At 46.9% G+C, this 13637-nt stretch overlaps 1 protein-coding gene across 1 annotated transcript in view; it reads right to left on the reverse strand.

The window, feature by feature from the left end:
- Positions 1-2197: 2197 nt before the first annotated feature.
- Il20rb (interleukin 20 receptor subunit beta) overlaps positions 2198-13637 on the reverse strand; it is a 26411-nt gene continuing 14971 nt past the window's right edge. The window contains exons 4-8 of the mRNA XM_055629812.1: positions 13227-13351; positions 11155-11305; positions 7428-7550; positions 5103-5122; positions 2198-3491 (exon numbers count right to left, since the gene is read on the reverse strand). Of these exons, the coding sequence (XP_055485787.1) occupies positions 3375-3491; positions 5103-5122; positions 7428-7550; positions 11155-11305; positions 13227-13351 (536 nt within the window). The 3' untranslated portion in view covers positions 2198-3374. The remainder of the gene's footprint in view (positions 3492-5102; positions 5123-7427; positions 7551-11154; positions 11306-13226; positions 13352-13637) is intronic.

The raw sequence follows: 13637 nt of genomic DNA on the forward strand, positions 1-13637 counted from the left end.
CGTCACATCTGGTTATAGACACTTCCCAAGACCTAACAAGTTCCCAGTAGAAACACACACTGTTGCTCTTTTTCAGATTTTTTTTTTTTTTTTTTTTTTTTACTTTTTGCATGTGTGTGTGTGCCACCATGCACATGCCAAGGAACAACTTTGTGGCATCCGTTCTCTCCTTGCACTTCTCTGTGGTCTCCTGGGTGGGTGGAACACGAGTCTCTGGGCCTGCTCTGCCGGCTGCGCCATCTCACGGGACTCAGTCCTTCCTCCTTTGGATGTTCAAAACTGTCCAAACTATGGCCAGTGGGGACTCTTTTTAGACTGATTCTGTAAAGTTTTGACTGACCCAATTGTTCAGAACTCTGCTTTCTGACGAAACAAGGCATAAACGTTCTAGAATTTCCATATGCCTTTCAGTCTCAGGCAGATATGGGATCAGCCACTGCTCTAAGAAACCTTGACTACTTAAAAACACTGGAAACCAAAATGTGGTCATCAGAATGCACTGTGAAGGGTGACAATTCTACCCTGCCATTTCAGCAGGGTAGATTTTTTTTTTCTTTTCCTTTTAACTCCAAATGATCTGCCTGTGAGTTTCAAAGGGTGTGACTTTTCAACGTAGAGTGGCACAAACTACTCGTGCATTTTGTACAGGCATGACGGCACATTACCTGGTTTAATTTTGTCTTAGGGTTTCTACTACTGTGATAAAACACCACGACCAAGAGTAGTTTGGGAAAGAAAGGGTTTTATCTTGCTTACACTTCCTGTCCATCACAGAGGGAAGTTAGGGCAGAAACTCAAGCAGGCCAGGAGCCCAGAGACAGTTGCTGACACAGAGGCCACGGGACTTGCTCAGCCTGCCTGTCTTATAGAACCCAGGATGACCAGCCCAGGAACGGCACTGTCCATAGTGAGCTGGGCCCTTCCCATCAATCACTAATTAAGAAAATGTCCTACAGGCCTGCCTACAGCCCAGTCTTCTGGAAGCATTTCCTCAGTTGAGGTTCTCTGCTCTCAGATTCTAGCTTGTGTTAAGTTGACATTAACACTGGCCATCAAAGATTTGGTTTTAACGGACACAGTGTTGTATGCAAATGTTGAGGCCTACAATTGCCCTCCAGTTCATTGATCCCAAAAGCCAGGTTCCCCTCAGAATAAACAACATTTGTTTGCTCTTCTATCTGATAGCTTAGGAAAATAACTTTTTAGGGGACTATCAATAGAAACAGTGCACACGCTGAATACATTTTGATTTAGGCAGCACAGCCCTAAGGATTTGTTGCCAAGTTACCGAGCTCCCGAGTCACACATAATCTCACACCTCGTGGCTACACAGGAACACCTCTGACAGAGTGTGGGCTCAGGCGATTGCTCTCGTTTTCATCCTGAGATGGCTGCAACCTGCCCCACGCCTACTTATGCTCCACCTTTTCATTTCTTCGTAAGGCTTATAAACTCAGTATACAAGTAATTCACTTAATAATAACAATACTTTATCATTGTTTAATAATCATTTTCCCATTGCTCACTGAAATCCAAGGTCCTGAAGCAGGATTTTGTTTCTAGATGGGAGAAAGTGTTCTGTGAAGGCACGATGAGAAAACCTGGGTCTGTGGGAAGCTTCAAAGTGAGCAAGGGCCACAGCAATTACCATAACCGAGACACCGAGACATGACCACAGGCCAGCCTGGTCTACACAGTCCCTCACTTAGATTCTTCCTACATGATTCCAGAGAGTGTCAATTATTTCAACAATTAAAACTGTTACACAGGTAGAAAGGAGGAGAGGAGGTTCCAGAAGAAACTCCCCCCCCCCCAACCAGGAGCAAGCTCAATTTCTGATGCTAGGTTGGGGTTCAATAAACACATAGTGGGGACATGAAGAAACAACAGAATAATTGAGAGAAGTCTCTATGTGGCTAAAGAGGCCAGCGAAACAGGCAGAATCCCATGAGAAACTGTAACAGAGAAAGGCTGGGGTTATTACTTTATTCTGAGCCTAGACAGGTGATGGAAGAACAAGGTCCCTGGGGTGAAGGGGAGAGAAGAGGGAGGAGCAAAGGTGAACCAAGCAAGGTTGGTAGCATTTTTTTTTTAATTTTGCAAACAGCAAATACATTTCCAGACCAGTTGAAATATAAAATTAACACAATTGGAAAAAGAGTCAAGGCAAAAGTATACAAACAGATACAAACCCTAGCAGAGAGCCTCCCCTCACACCCCTGCAGAAATGCCCTCTTTCTCCTGGCGTCCCCAAGGTGGAAACAGGGCCATTGGCTTCTGTCCTCAAGACAGGAAGCACCTGGTTGAAACGGTTGGCCTGTCTTCACCCCTGTCTGGTTGGAGAGGCCCAGGAAGTCGGGGCAGAGACAAGCCAGCTCCAGGTTCCAGAGCTGGGAGGGGGTGGTGAGGGATGAAGCCACTCCCTCCATTCTCCTCTGACCAAAGCTCTTCTCCTAGAGGTGGTAAGGAATGGTACCACCTCTAGTCAAGGGTTCCTGATGAGCACCTGGGAGAGGCTGTCCTGAGTGAACTGTCCTTAGGAAGAGGGCTCATGGGATTTCCTGTGGACAAGGCCCCAGGATCTGATGGCATCTCATGAAGTCACAGCAACATTCACAAATGTCCTGTAGTGGACCAGGGTATGTGTGTGGAGGGAGGCGTGGCCTCTCTCCGGGCACCCTCAGCAGAGCTTGCTGACTTAGCACTTCAGCAAGTGAACCGGCTCTCCCATTCTTCCTTCCCTCCTCAAGGTTTCCTCTGGGGAAGTGGGAAGTCCAACAATGGTTTGTGTTTGTTTTTATGTTCTCTTACTCTTCGTCGTTTAGTTGTTTATTTGAGACCGGGTCTCACTCTAGTCCAGGCTGCCTCGAGCTTGTGATTTTTCTCTCTGCCTCCTCCCAAGTGCTGAGATTGCAGGCATGCATCCAGCTCTGTGTAGTTTTGTGTGTGTGTGTGTGTGTGTGTCATTCTTAGTACACATGTGTACCCCCCAGGCCACAAGGTCTCACTGAACTCACTGCAGTACCCAATGCCACCAGTCTCCCTGCCACCCTGCTGGTGGTACACGGAGACGAGGGGAGAGAGCATTATGTGATGCGGTTAATCCCCACCACAGATGGCAAAGCCAGGGTGTGGAGGGATGAAGCCATTTTCCCCCACTGTCGTTCAGTGAGTGTATGGTAACTGCAGGTCTGGGGGTCACTTCTCCTCACCACTGGCTGTCACTCTGGTGTCACACCGCTTTGCCTCTGATGGTTGCTGCTAGACTTGCACACAGCCGGCTCTTTTGTTCACGGAGGAAAACAGAAACACAGCCCTCCCCGTCCAGGGTTCTGGGTCCTGCTGACCAGGTTGTTAATCCATCAGGTCCTTCCTCAAGTCTGTGAGATCCAGACCCCCAAAAGATGCTCCGAGGACAGTACAGTCACAGCACAGGTGTCCACCTCTTCCTTTCTGCAGCTGATTAGCTTCTGGGATGGGCTGGTTATTTTCTAAAAATTTATTTTCATAAAAATCATTCATTAGACATTGCTTCAGTGATGGTAGCCACAAAGAATATTACAGCAATCCCAACTATTTAACTTCCTTTTTGTGTACATGCGAGAGAGAGAGCGAGAGAGAGAGAGAGAGAGAGAGAGAGAGTGTGTGTGTGTGTGTGTGTGTTCTCACATGTGTAAGTGGGTGCATATGCTCTTATGTGCAGGCCCTAAGTTGACATTGGGAGTTTTCCTTGATCCCTCACTCAGCATTTATATAGGTTCTGGGGATCCAAACACTGATCCTTGGGTGCTTGTCTGGCAAGCACTTTAACCATGGGGCCATTACCCTAGCCCTAATTAACTTCCAAGCAGCACAACTCTCCAGGACAATCCGAGCCCCTAGGCCAGTGCCACCCAGCATCTGCTGAGCCCTCTTCTGGCCCTTGGTCTAGCAATTCCCAAATGGCCCTGCTGGGTCACTGCTTTCCCCTGAGACCCAGACCCACAAAAACTCAGAATTCTGGGGTAAGGGGCCCACCCTTCTACCATCCAAACAGCTCTGAGAAGGGCCTGCTCCCGGAAGCTTTGAGACAGATAGTACCTAGCCTGGTACCCAGTCCAGAGAGTATCACGAGGGCAGGCTTTTTGCTACTCCTATTTTATACTCCTGCAGTTTCTCCCAGAGATCACAGTGCCTGATAATAGCTGGTTTTAAACATACAGAGAGCAGCTCTGCAGAGGGTCCATTACTAAGTAGCCGGCTATGGTTTAAAGCTAAAACATCATCCATGTTGGCTCATGTATGAGAGTTTTAGGCAAGTGATCAGAGCAGGAGAGCTCTGATCTATCACTGGAATAATCCTTAGATGTATACACAATCTGACATTACATCTGAAAAGTAAGAGGTAGGGCTTCATTAGAAGAAGTAGGTGACTAAGAACTTGACCTGGAAAAATATTTTTCCCTGTACCCCATCTCCCATGTCCCCCATCTCTGTCTCTGCTGTCTCTGTCTCTCTCCTGTGGTTTGAATGAGAATGGCTCCCATGAACTGTCTGAGAAGGATTAAGAGGTGTGGCTTTTGCTGGAGAAAGAGTGTTGCTGGGAGTGAGGTCTGAGGTTCCAAAAGTCTACATATGACCCAGAATCTCTCCCTACTCCACCACTCTCTGCCCACTTGCTGCCTGTAGATCAGAATGTAAGGCAAGCAGCTACTGCTCCAGTGCCATGCCTGTCTGCTTCCTGCCATGATGATCATGGACTAACCCTCTAAAACTGTAAGCCAGCCCTAGTTAAATGCTTTCTTTTATGAGAATATAAAGCATAAAATAATATAAAACAAAACAATATGAGCATCCTGATGCCCTCTTCTGGCCTCTGTGGATACTGCATGCACACGGTACATTGACAGATAGACAAACACTCATACACATAAATAAAAGTAAAGAAAGCTTTTTTTTTTAAAGGTAAAGGACATGTATATATGGTAATTCCTAGTACAACCATGAAAAAAAAACAATGTAAATAGCAAAAAGATTAAAAATTAATTATAAAATGTATTTTCTTGGGGCTGGGGTTGGTAAAATGCTTGCATAGCATGTACAGGGTCTTCAGGACCACATACAACAGCACTTGGGAGGTAGATGTGGAAAGTTCAAGGTTATCTTTGACTATATAATGAGATCAAAGCCAGCTTCAATAAAAAGAAAAGAGAAGAAAGGAAATTGTAATGTGTGTGTGTATATGTGTGTATGACTTAATATACTTAATAAACCCCAAAAGAGGCAGAAAAATAAAAACAGGAATGGGAGAAACAGAAAATAAAATAATTATTCAATATAGAACTATATCAATCATTATATTACATGTTACTGGACTTAATATACCACTTTAAAAGGGAAGATACCAGAAGTGACAACACATACACAAGTCAAAACAGAAAACCAAATCACCTGTCTTCATGAACACAGAGAAGTTTATAAAGGCTATATCATATAAGCAATGAATAAAAAAGACGAATGTTATCAAAGATAAAAAGAAATGCATCATGATGCTGAAAGTCTTACTTAAGAAGATCCAGCAATCATAACTGTGCATGCACTCAAAATGCATGAAAAGTTTCTGGGTGTGGTGGCACAGGCCTTTAATCTCAACACTCAGGAGGCAGAAGCAGATGGATCTCTCAGTTCAAGGCCAGCCTGGTCTACATAGTGAGCTCCAGGACAGCCAGAGTGAGACTCTGTCACACACATACACACACACACAAAAGTATGGAAAGTTGACATAAAGGCAGAAATAGATAGTTACATTTACAATTAGTTTCTTCTGCTTGTTTGTTTATTTGTTTGTTGTTTTTTAAGACAGGGTTTCTCTGTGTGGCCTTGGCTTTGTAGACCAGGCTGACCTTGAACTCACAGAGCTCCACCTGCCCCTGCCTCCCTGAGTGCTGAGATTATAGGCGTGAGCCACTGTACCGGGCTCACAGTTAGGTTCTTTATACCATTTTCTCAATCAATTAGTGGACAGAAGTCAGGGCAAACCCAATAACCTGAGTCAACACATGAGCAGCCTACAACAGCCCAGGCACTTAGCTCTGCACTGCTGTCAGCTAACATTATTACGACTACTTGGAAGTATTAGACCCATGAGAGCTGTCATTAGGACAGAGGGTGGCGGGGCATCCTTGGAGACTGGGTTACAGGGAGAGTTACACCTCTTCTCTAGAGGCAAAAGCAAATCACATGGATATTACAAGAGTGACATCACTAGAACTCCAGAACTCCAGCAGCATGTTGACTACAGACAGAGCTGGTTCCGATTGCTCTAGGGCAGCTGACTGCTAACTCCCTACCAGAAGGGAACTGTGAGAGCCTTAAGGTGACAGGAAAGGAGGGGTCGCTCTGCTTCCTGTTTGTTGTTTCTTTGATCATGCTGCTTGGTGTGTTTGAGGTCTCGGGAGAGCCACAGGTGGAACAGGTGTGAGCTGCTGAGGCCTGTCTTTTCTTCCCCCTCCAGGGCACAAGCACACAGAGCCTTTGAGAGGCTCAGAACCATGGTCCATTGTTCTCAAGAGAATATCCTGGGCTTGAGGGGCCCTGGAAAGACATCTCTTTGAGCAGTCAACTATGAAGGTTCAGACCATTGCCCTCACCTGCTCCATGCACAGCATATTTCATGCCACGTGATTTTCAAACCTGAAACTCATGAGATTCTTGGCACTCAGACTGAGGATGTTGAGTCAGAACGTGTTAAATAGATGTAGCTGCTGTTACAATTGGGGAAGCTGAGAGTACTCAAAAGGTACTTTGGAAGGCTGCACGACACCTGAAACACCAAGCCCTCTGGGCTGAACAACACAGCCATCCTCTTGCTACTGTCAGGCTGGGGGTGGAGGTAGTGAGCAGAATGGCTTGCCAGAGCTTCAGGGTGATCACTGTACCCTGGAAAAGGGAGGACCCACCCAGATCTCCTGATCAAGAGTTACTGTGAACTGAGCATATTCCCAAAAACCACACGTTAGCAACAAATCTCCAGTGCAACAGTGTTGGGGTAGGAACTGGGGGAGGAAATGAGGCTGTAAAGGACCAGCTCCATGAGTGTAGGCTAGAAGGCCTTAAGACCGCAGGCTCCATAACTTGTTTTATCACTTGTGTGACACCTTTAGCCATGCTGTAACAGGAAGACACCCATAAGGCCCTTCAGCCTTCATTCCACCAACACCATCTCCCACCTCCAGAAGCCAATGAACTTCTGTGCTTTATAAACTACCCAGTCTGTGGTATTCTGTTACAGCAGCACACACTAAGACAAGTAAAGCCCCATTAGCACTTTCTCCACTCTCTGCCTATCTTCATAAACCATGAAAAATATGTCCATGCCCCACTGTGGTCCTCCCTGACACCCTGGTAAGAACATTCTTTTACCTTTCAGTATGATGCATTATGGGCCTCAGTGGGGCAGCATGAATACCGGAGCAGCTGGCCCATCTTCCAGATGGAGAGCAGTACAACCATGAGAATCAGCATGAAGCCAACAAACGCAAACAGGGCCAGCGCGAGCGGGAGAGGCCCTCCTGTGGACAGAGCATAAGAGAAGGCGTGGGAACAGCATGGAAGGGGAACCACCGGCCCTGCACCTCGGAGAGTTGCCAAGAGCTGCCCTGGGGCTAGCACGGCAGGGTGACGGCACCCTGAGAGTTGGTGTGTCCTCCAACGGCTGCAGCTACCACCGTTCTTCCAGAACCTCAATCAAAGCGTGGTTTTTCAGAAAGCCACAGGGACGGTTACCATCTCGGTTTTGGGAAGGGAAGGGGAGGAATGTAGGGCATTGCCTATGGTAGCATGTACCTGGCTCTACTGCTGCAGGAAGGCAGGCTGCCAGGCCCCAAGCAGGATGAGGGTGAGGTGTTGGAGCAGAGCAGCCCAGAACAGGGCTGGGCGGGAACCAAAAACAAAGTGTTTCACAATTTGCTCTTGGCATTGACTCCTATGACAGAGAAGAATATCAAGTCCCCTACACAGTCACATAATAACCAACAGATCAAGCCCCTGTTACACATTCTAGTTCTACTTCCATCTCCCAGCACCCTGCTCCTCACAGTGAGGACCCCTTTCAGAGAAGAGAATGTTATTCATGCTCAAGACGGGTTAATGGCCTATCCCAGGACACACAGGTTAGGGCTAGCTCCAAAGCCCATGATGAGTTTGCTAACAAATACAGCAAAAATACAGCATCTGGAGACGCAGAGGAGGGGATGAGCTAGTTTCCCACCTCTCTGTTCTATCTACCCTCAAGCAACCTGTTTATCGCCTCCTGCCTGGGTTGTTCACTCGCAGTGTTAGGAGTGACTCATCATGCGGCTGTGGCGGGTGGCACGAGGTGTGTGCATTGTTTCACTTTTGGAAAATATTTTGTCAGTAGACATCAAGAGTCGTACAGTGCTCATACCCCTCCAATCCACTCCTGCGATGTCCATTCCAGAAAAATCATTCCAAGGAAGGAAATGAGTGTGTGTATCAGTCAGTGCACAGGAATGTCCAGACAAGAGCCACCGGCTATCATCAACCCATGCTGTCCAGCAGTGTCCTGCCGCTCATGCATCCCTGTGTGCAGGGATTTAAATGCCAAACAAATGGTCTGATGAAAGATATTATGGAACACTGGCATGCTAGGTGGGCAATTCAGCTGTTAAAAGGAGAAATTGGATCAACAGATTACAGCTTGACCAATAATGGAAAAAATTTGGAGAGTCCATGCCATTAATAAGGATATACTTGCATTTATATTGGCTTATTGTGTGTCTTTAAAAATAAGGCAAGCCAGGTGTAGTGGTGCACACCCTTAATCCCAGCACGTAGGAGACAGAAACAGCTGTATCTCTGAGTTCAAGGCCAGCCTGGTCTATGTAGTGAGTTCAGGACAGCCAGAGCTACATAGTAAGACCCTGTCTTGAAGAAGGAGGAGGAGGAGGAAGAAGAAAGGAAGGAAGAGGAGGAGAAGAAGAAAGAAGGAGGAGGAGGACGAGAAGAGGAAAGAAGATAGCGCAACTGAGCCAGGTAAAGAACGTGGGGATACTTGGACACCTGAGGAAGTGCTGGATGGTACAGACAATGGTGGAAGAATAAATGAAGGATTCACCAACAGAAATGTACTTGTGACGTTCCTCCTGTGGTCAAACGCCTGACAAGAAGCAACCGAAGCAAGGAAGGGTTTATTTTGACTCAGGCTTTGGGGATGAATTCCATCCTGGTAGGGAAGGAGTAGTCACAGGGACAATTCTCAGCTGTGGCTGCAGGAACAGGAAGCTGCATGTTTACATTCCCAGGGCTCAGGAAACAGGACAGGAAGTGGGGTGGAACTTTAAACCTCAAGGTCACCTCCCTGAGAACCACTTTCTCTAGCTAGGCCTCACCTCCCAGGGGTTCTACAACTTCCCAACTAGTGCTCCTAGCCGGGGACTTACTGCTCAAACACATAGAGCCTGTGCAGTACGTTCTATACCCAAACTGTAACAACACCCTTCTTGAGCAGCATGAGGAGGGAGAGAGTATTTAACTCCTATTATTAGAGTTCTGTGCTGTTTGAAACTTGACATATAATTTTCAAGTACCTAAATATGTTTATGAAAAACAAACCAGATATAACATGTATGTCATACAGGGCTATAGTATGTCTTCACACGGGTGATAACTGAAGGGTCATAATTCTATGGAGGGAAATTTGACAAAATTAAATGTATGTCTTTTTACCAAGCTATTTTACTTCCAGGAATGTATCATTCAAACATACATACACACACATACATATGTACGTGTGTATGTGTGTATATTAGCAAAAGTGATTATGCACAAGGAAATGAATTCATTGATTGCAATAACAAAATATTTTGGTGGAGAAAAATCTAATCCCATTAATAGCAGATCAGTTAAATTAACTAACACACACCACATTCACTCACTCACAAAATGGAATAGTATTTGATAATAAAGAAGAAAGATGGGACTTTTTAAAATTCATTTGAAAACATCTACAAGATACATAAAAGATAGATTTGAAACAGTGCATATGCCATCACTTTTGCTTAAAAGATGTACCTTCTTACATATACATGTCCTCATTTCCATATATATGGATTCAGGCATCTTCAGAAGACTACATAAGAAACTCATACTGAAGAGAAAGGATGCAGGAACTATGTGAAGGGAGAAGACACATAGATATGACAACTTACATGTATATTTTATGTTATGGATTATAATATTTTTTAAGCTAAGAAGTTATGTTGAAAAATGTAGCTAGTGGTGTCTGCATGGTGGGCTTATGGGATGTAAGATTTTGTTTCTTTTCAAAGAATTTTTAATTACTGAAGGTTTCTTTAGACTGATGGACGGGGGAGGGGGGGTGGTCTAGGGATATTAGGGATATGGCCCAATCAGTAAAGTGCCTGTCACGAAAGCACGAGGACCCAAGTTTGGGTCCATGGCATGCATATAAAAGCCAAGAGGAGCTATGTGCATCTATAGCACTAATGCTTGGGAGTCCCTGGAGCTTGCTGGCCGGCCAGCCAGCACAGCCAGCCAGTAAGCTCTGGGACGGGTGAGAGAGGCTGCCTCGTAAAACAGAAAACCAGGACGATGTCTAACATCAGCCTAGTACATGCCCTTTGTACCCACGTGTGCATATGTGTGTGTGTATATACATAGATACACACACACACACACACACACACACACACACACATAACTCTAAATTGTTTTAATTCAGGTGAAAAATTTTAGTCCAAAAAGAGGATTCTACAGACAATAAGATCCCTTCCTGACGAAAGAAGCTGTGATTTTGTTATGCAGTATGGCGCTTCCTTCCACGGTCTGGCTCTCCTGCAGCCATCTTTGCCTACAGCATCCTCTGGCACGATGGCTTTGTAACACATGCCCCAGGGGGAGGAGGCTTTGGGGGAAGGTGCTCCACACAACTACTCAAGAGATCCCACCCAGTCCCCAGGGTGGGCTCCTATACTGAGGGAATTGGAGTTTACCCCAGAACCCACCAAATCAGAAAGCAAATATGTAGAGCCAGGGAAAGACTTGGAACCAAAGGCACCCAGTGGGTGGGCATCCAGGCGTGCCCTGGTAGTGCTGCCAAGTGTGGGGACCCAAGGACAGGCAAGTTGTCCTTACCTTGCATCTCCACACACTCAGTCTTGCTGAAGGCACTGCGCCTCCCAATGGCCTTCACCAGCGCCTGCGCCTTCACACAGTACATGGCCCCCGGTTCCATAGTTTCTAGATACACTGGAATGTCCCCACTCCTCACCACCTTCACATGTTCCTTTAAAAAAAAAAAAAAAAAAAAAAAAAGATCAAAACATAGTTACTGCCTAAGGGCAGCAGAGCTAAAGATGGTGGGAGAGCTGGGCAGGAAAAAGTGCAGGCAGTCCTTTTCCAGAATATTCCTTCTCATTTATGCATGGAGGCATTCATTTCCTCATTTGTGCACTCAGAGCCATTTAGCCTGTACTATGGGCATAGCACACAGCACTGAACAAAACACATAAAGCCCCTGCTCTCGGAGAGCTTGCATGTGGGAGAGAAATATGACATAAGCACATTCCTGCTGGTGGTTAGGGCTCTGAAGAAAAAGCAGGGCAAGCCAAAGAGAGTGGCGAGGAGGCACAAGGGTTAAAAGGTGTTTAGAAACTGGGTAGCATCTGAGCAGAGCCCGTCCACCTGTCTGTCCACACTTCAACTCGCACTCTAACCCCCAGGGCTGTAGTGGAGCCTGTAGAAGCTTGTGGGACCCAGCCCAGATGACTCAGGGTACACACTCTCTCAGCAAAGAGCCTCCCAGTTACAAGGGTGGGGCTCTACCCCAAAGAATACGAGGTTGCTACGTGCTCTCTCCTGCCAAGTCCCAGCCTTTCTCCCACTCTGTTCCATCTGCCTGGCTGGCAATGTAATGTCCTACCAGTGTGCCGGGACTCAGCAGGGTAAATATTGGCGAATAACCTGTCCCACCCACCCCATACCATCTTCCAAGGGTCACTATCCCACCCAGCTGGGGGTGCACAGCCCCCAGATATTGCTATGTGACACTGAACACCCCAGACTGAGAAGGGTACCCACAGAGCTCAGCCAGCTGTCTGAAACCCATACAACTTGGACTGCTAAATTGGGCACAAGCAATGGGGCTTCATCCCTGGAGGATTTGGTCTTGGGAAACTGAATACCTCAAGCTGGACAGGAGGACAAAGGGAGAGGACTGGGTGAGGAGGGTCAGTCTGAGATGCCTTTAGAGAAGTCATGGAGGCACGGTCACAGCCATGTATAGGACCTGGGAGCAAAAGGGAGAGGCCACAGTAAGACCTTCAAGGAAAGGACAGCAAGGCTCCCACAGGCCAGGGTCCCTGAGTAGGTAAGACTGGACTTCCTCCTGGCCCTGTGCTGGTTCTGCTCACAGATTTGATGAGAAAACTCTGTTGCCCGTATTGATCCTTCTGAGAAAGCAAGCTTTCCTGGTGACCACTGGGGTGGGTCACCAGGTCTTGTCATTGTATCAGCTTAAACAGGGCTACACACAGAGCGGTAGCCGCTACCTCTGCTACAGCTTCATCCTGCTGCTGCTGCTGCTGCTGCTGCTGCTGCTGCTGCTGCTGCTGCTGCTCCTAGTCAGACCACTTTTCCATGAGAACTGGCCCTCCCACTCAGCCCAGACTACAGCAACCTTCCCATGAGGAAGGGCAGCTCCCTTCCAGGCTTTCTGCACGGCCCACCCGATCGTAATTAGATAGGCTTATTCATAAGCCAACTCCTGGCTTGCTGCCCCACTTCTGCACTCTGCCAAGACACACCCTTGAGAAATTTGTGCCCACCTTCTGTGCTTCTGAAATTATCCAGCACACCCTGACCTGGAACTTCCTGGCCTGCTGCCCCTAAGTGTCTGAGACTAGCTGGTTTTTATTACAAAAACCCAAATGCATCAAAAAGGACTAGGGGGTCCAGCAAGGTGATGCATTCTCCTAAACTTCAGACCTGGCCTGAAAAGGGCCCAGGTACCTTCGCTAAGGCCTAGGATGAACAAAGGCAGGTCTTTGAGGAAGGAGTCGAGGGATGGTTGGTTCTCTCACTTCACTCTGGTCAGGCCACTTATGCCATGAGCACTACAAAACTAGACTTGCTCCCTCAGCCCCTAGAAGGCTGTGCTCGTTCTCCGAGGCTTGACTCAAAGGCCAAACGTCAGTGGGAGGCCTCACCGTGGCACCAGGCTCACTCCTCCAGTAGGCCACAAGGAACTCAAACTGGGGCCCAAGGTCTTCCAGCTCAATAACCAGATGTAATCCATGTTCTGTGACCTCCATCCTGGGTGGGGTGAGGACAGCTGTTGGAAAGAGAGAGAAAGAAGCAAAGCCAGCTCCAGAGAGAACCGATTTCCTTGGGATAAAATGACCGTGTCATCAGTGGAAACACAGCAGCCAGATGGGCAAAGGAGAGGGTCTGGCCGGGGGTCCTGGTGTGTGGAACAATATACATAAGCACTCTCCTGCACTCCATGGATGTTCATAAAATTATCTTTAAATTTTATTTCTATTAAAATTTGTTTCCAAAAAAACATATTTGGTGTGTGTGTGTGTGTGTGTGTGTGTGTGTGTGTGTGTGTGTGTGTG

Source organism: Psammomys obesus, unplaced genomic scaffold (assembly GCF_907164565.1).
Source record: "Psammomys obesus unplaced genomic scaffold, mPsaObe1.curated_primary_1811, whole genome shotgun sequence".
Lineage (NCBI taxonomy): Eukaryota > Metazoa > Chordata > Mammalia > Rodentia > Muridae > Psammomys > Psammomys obesus.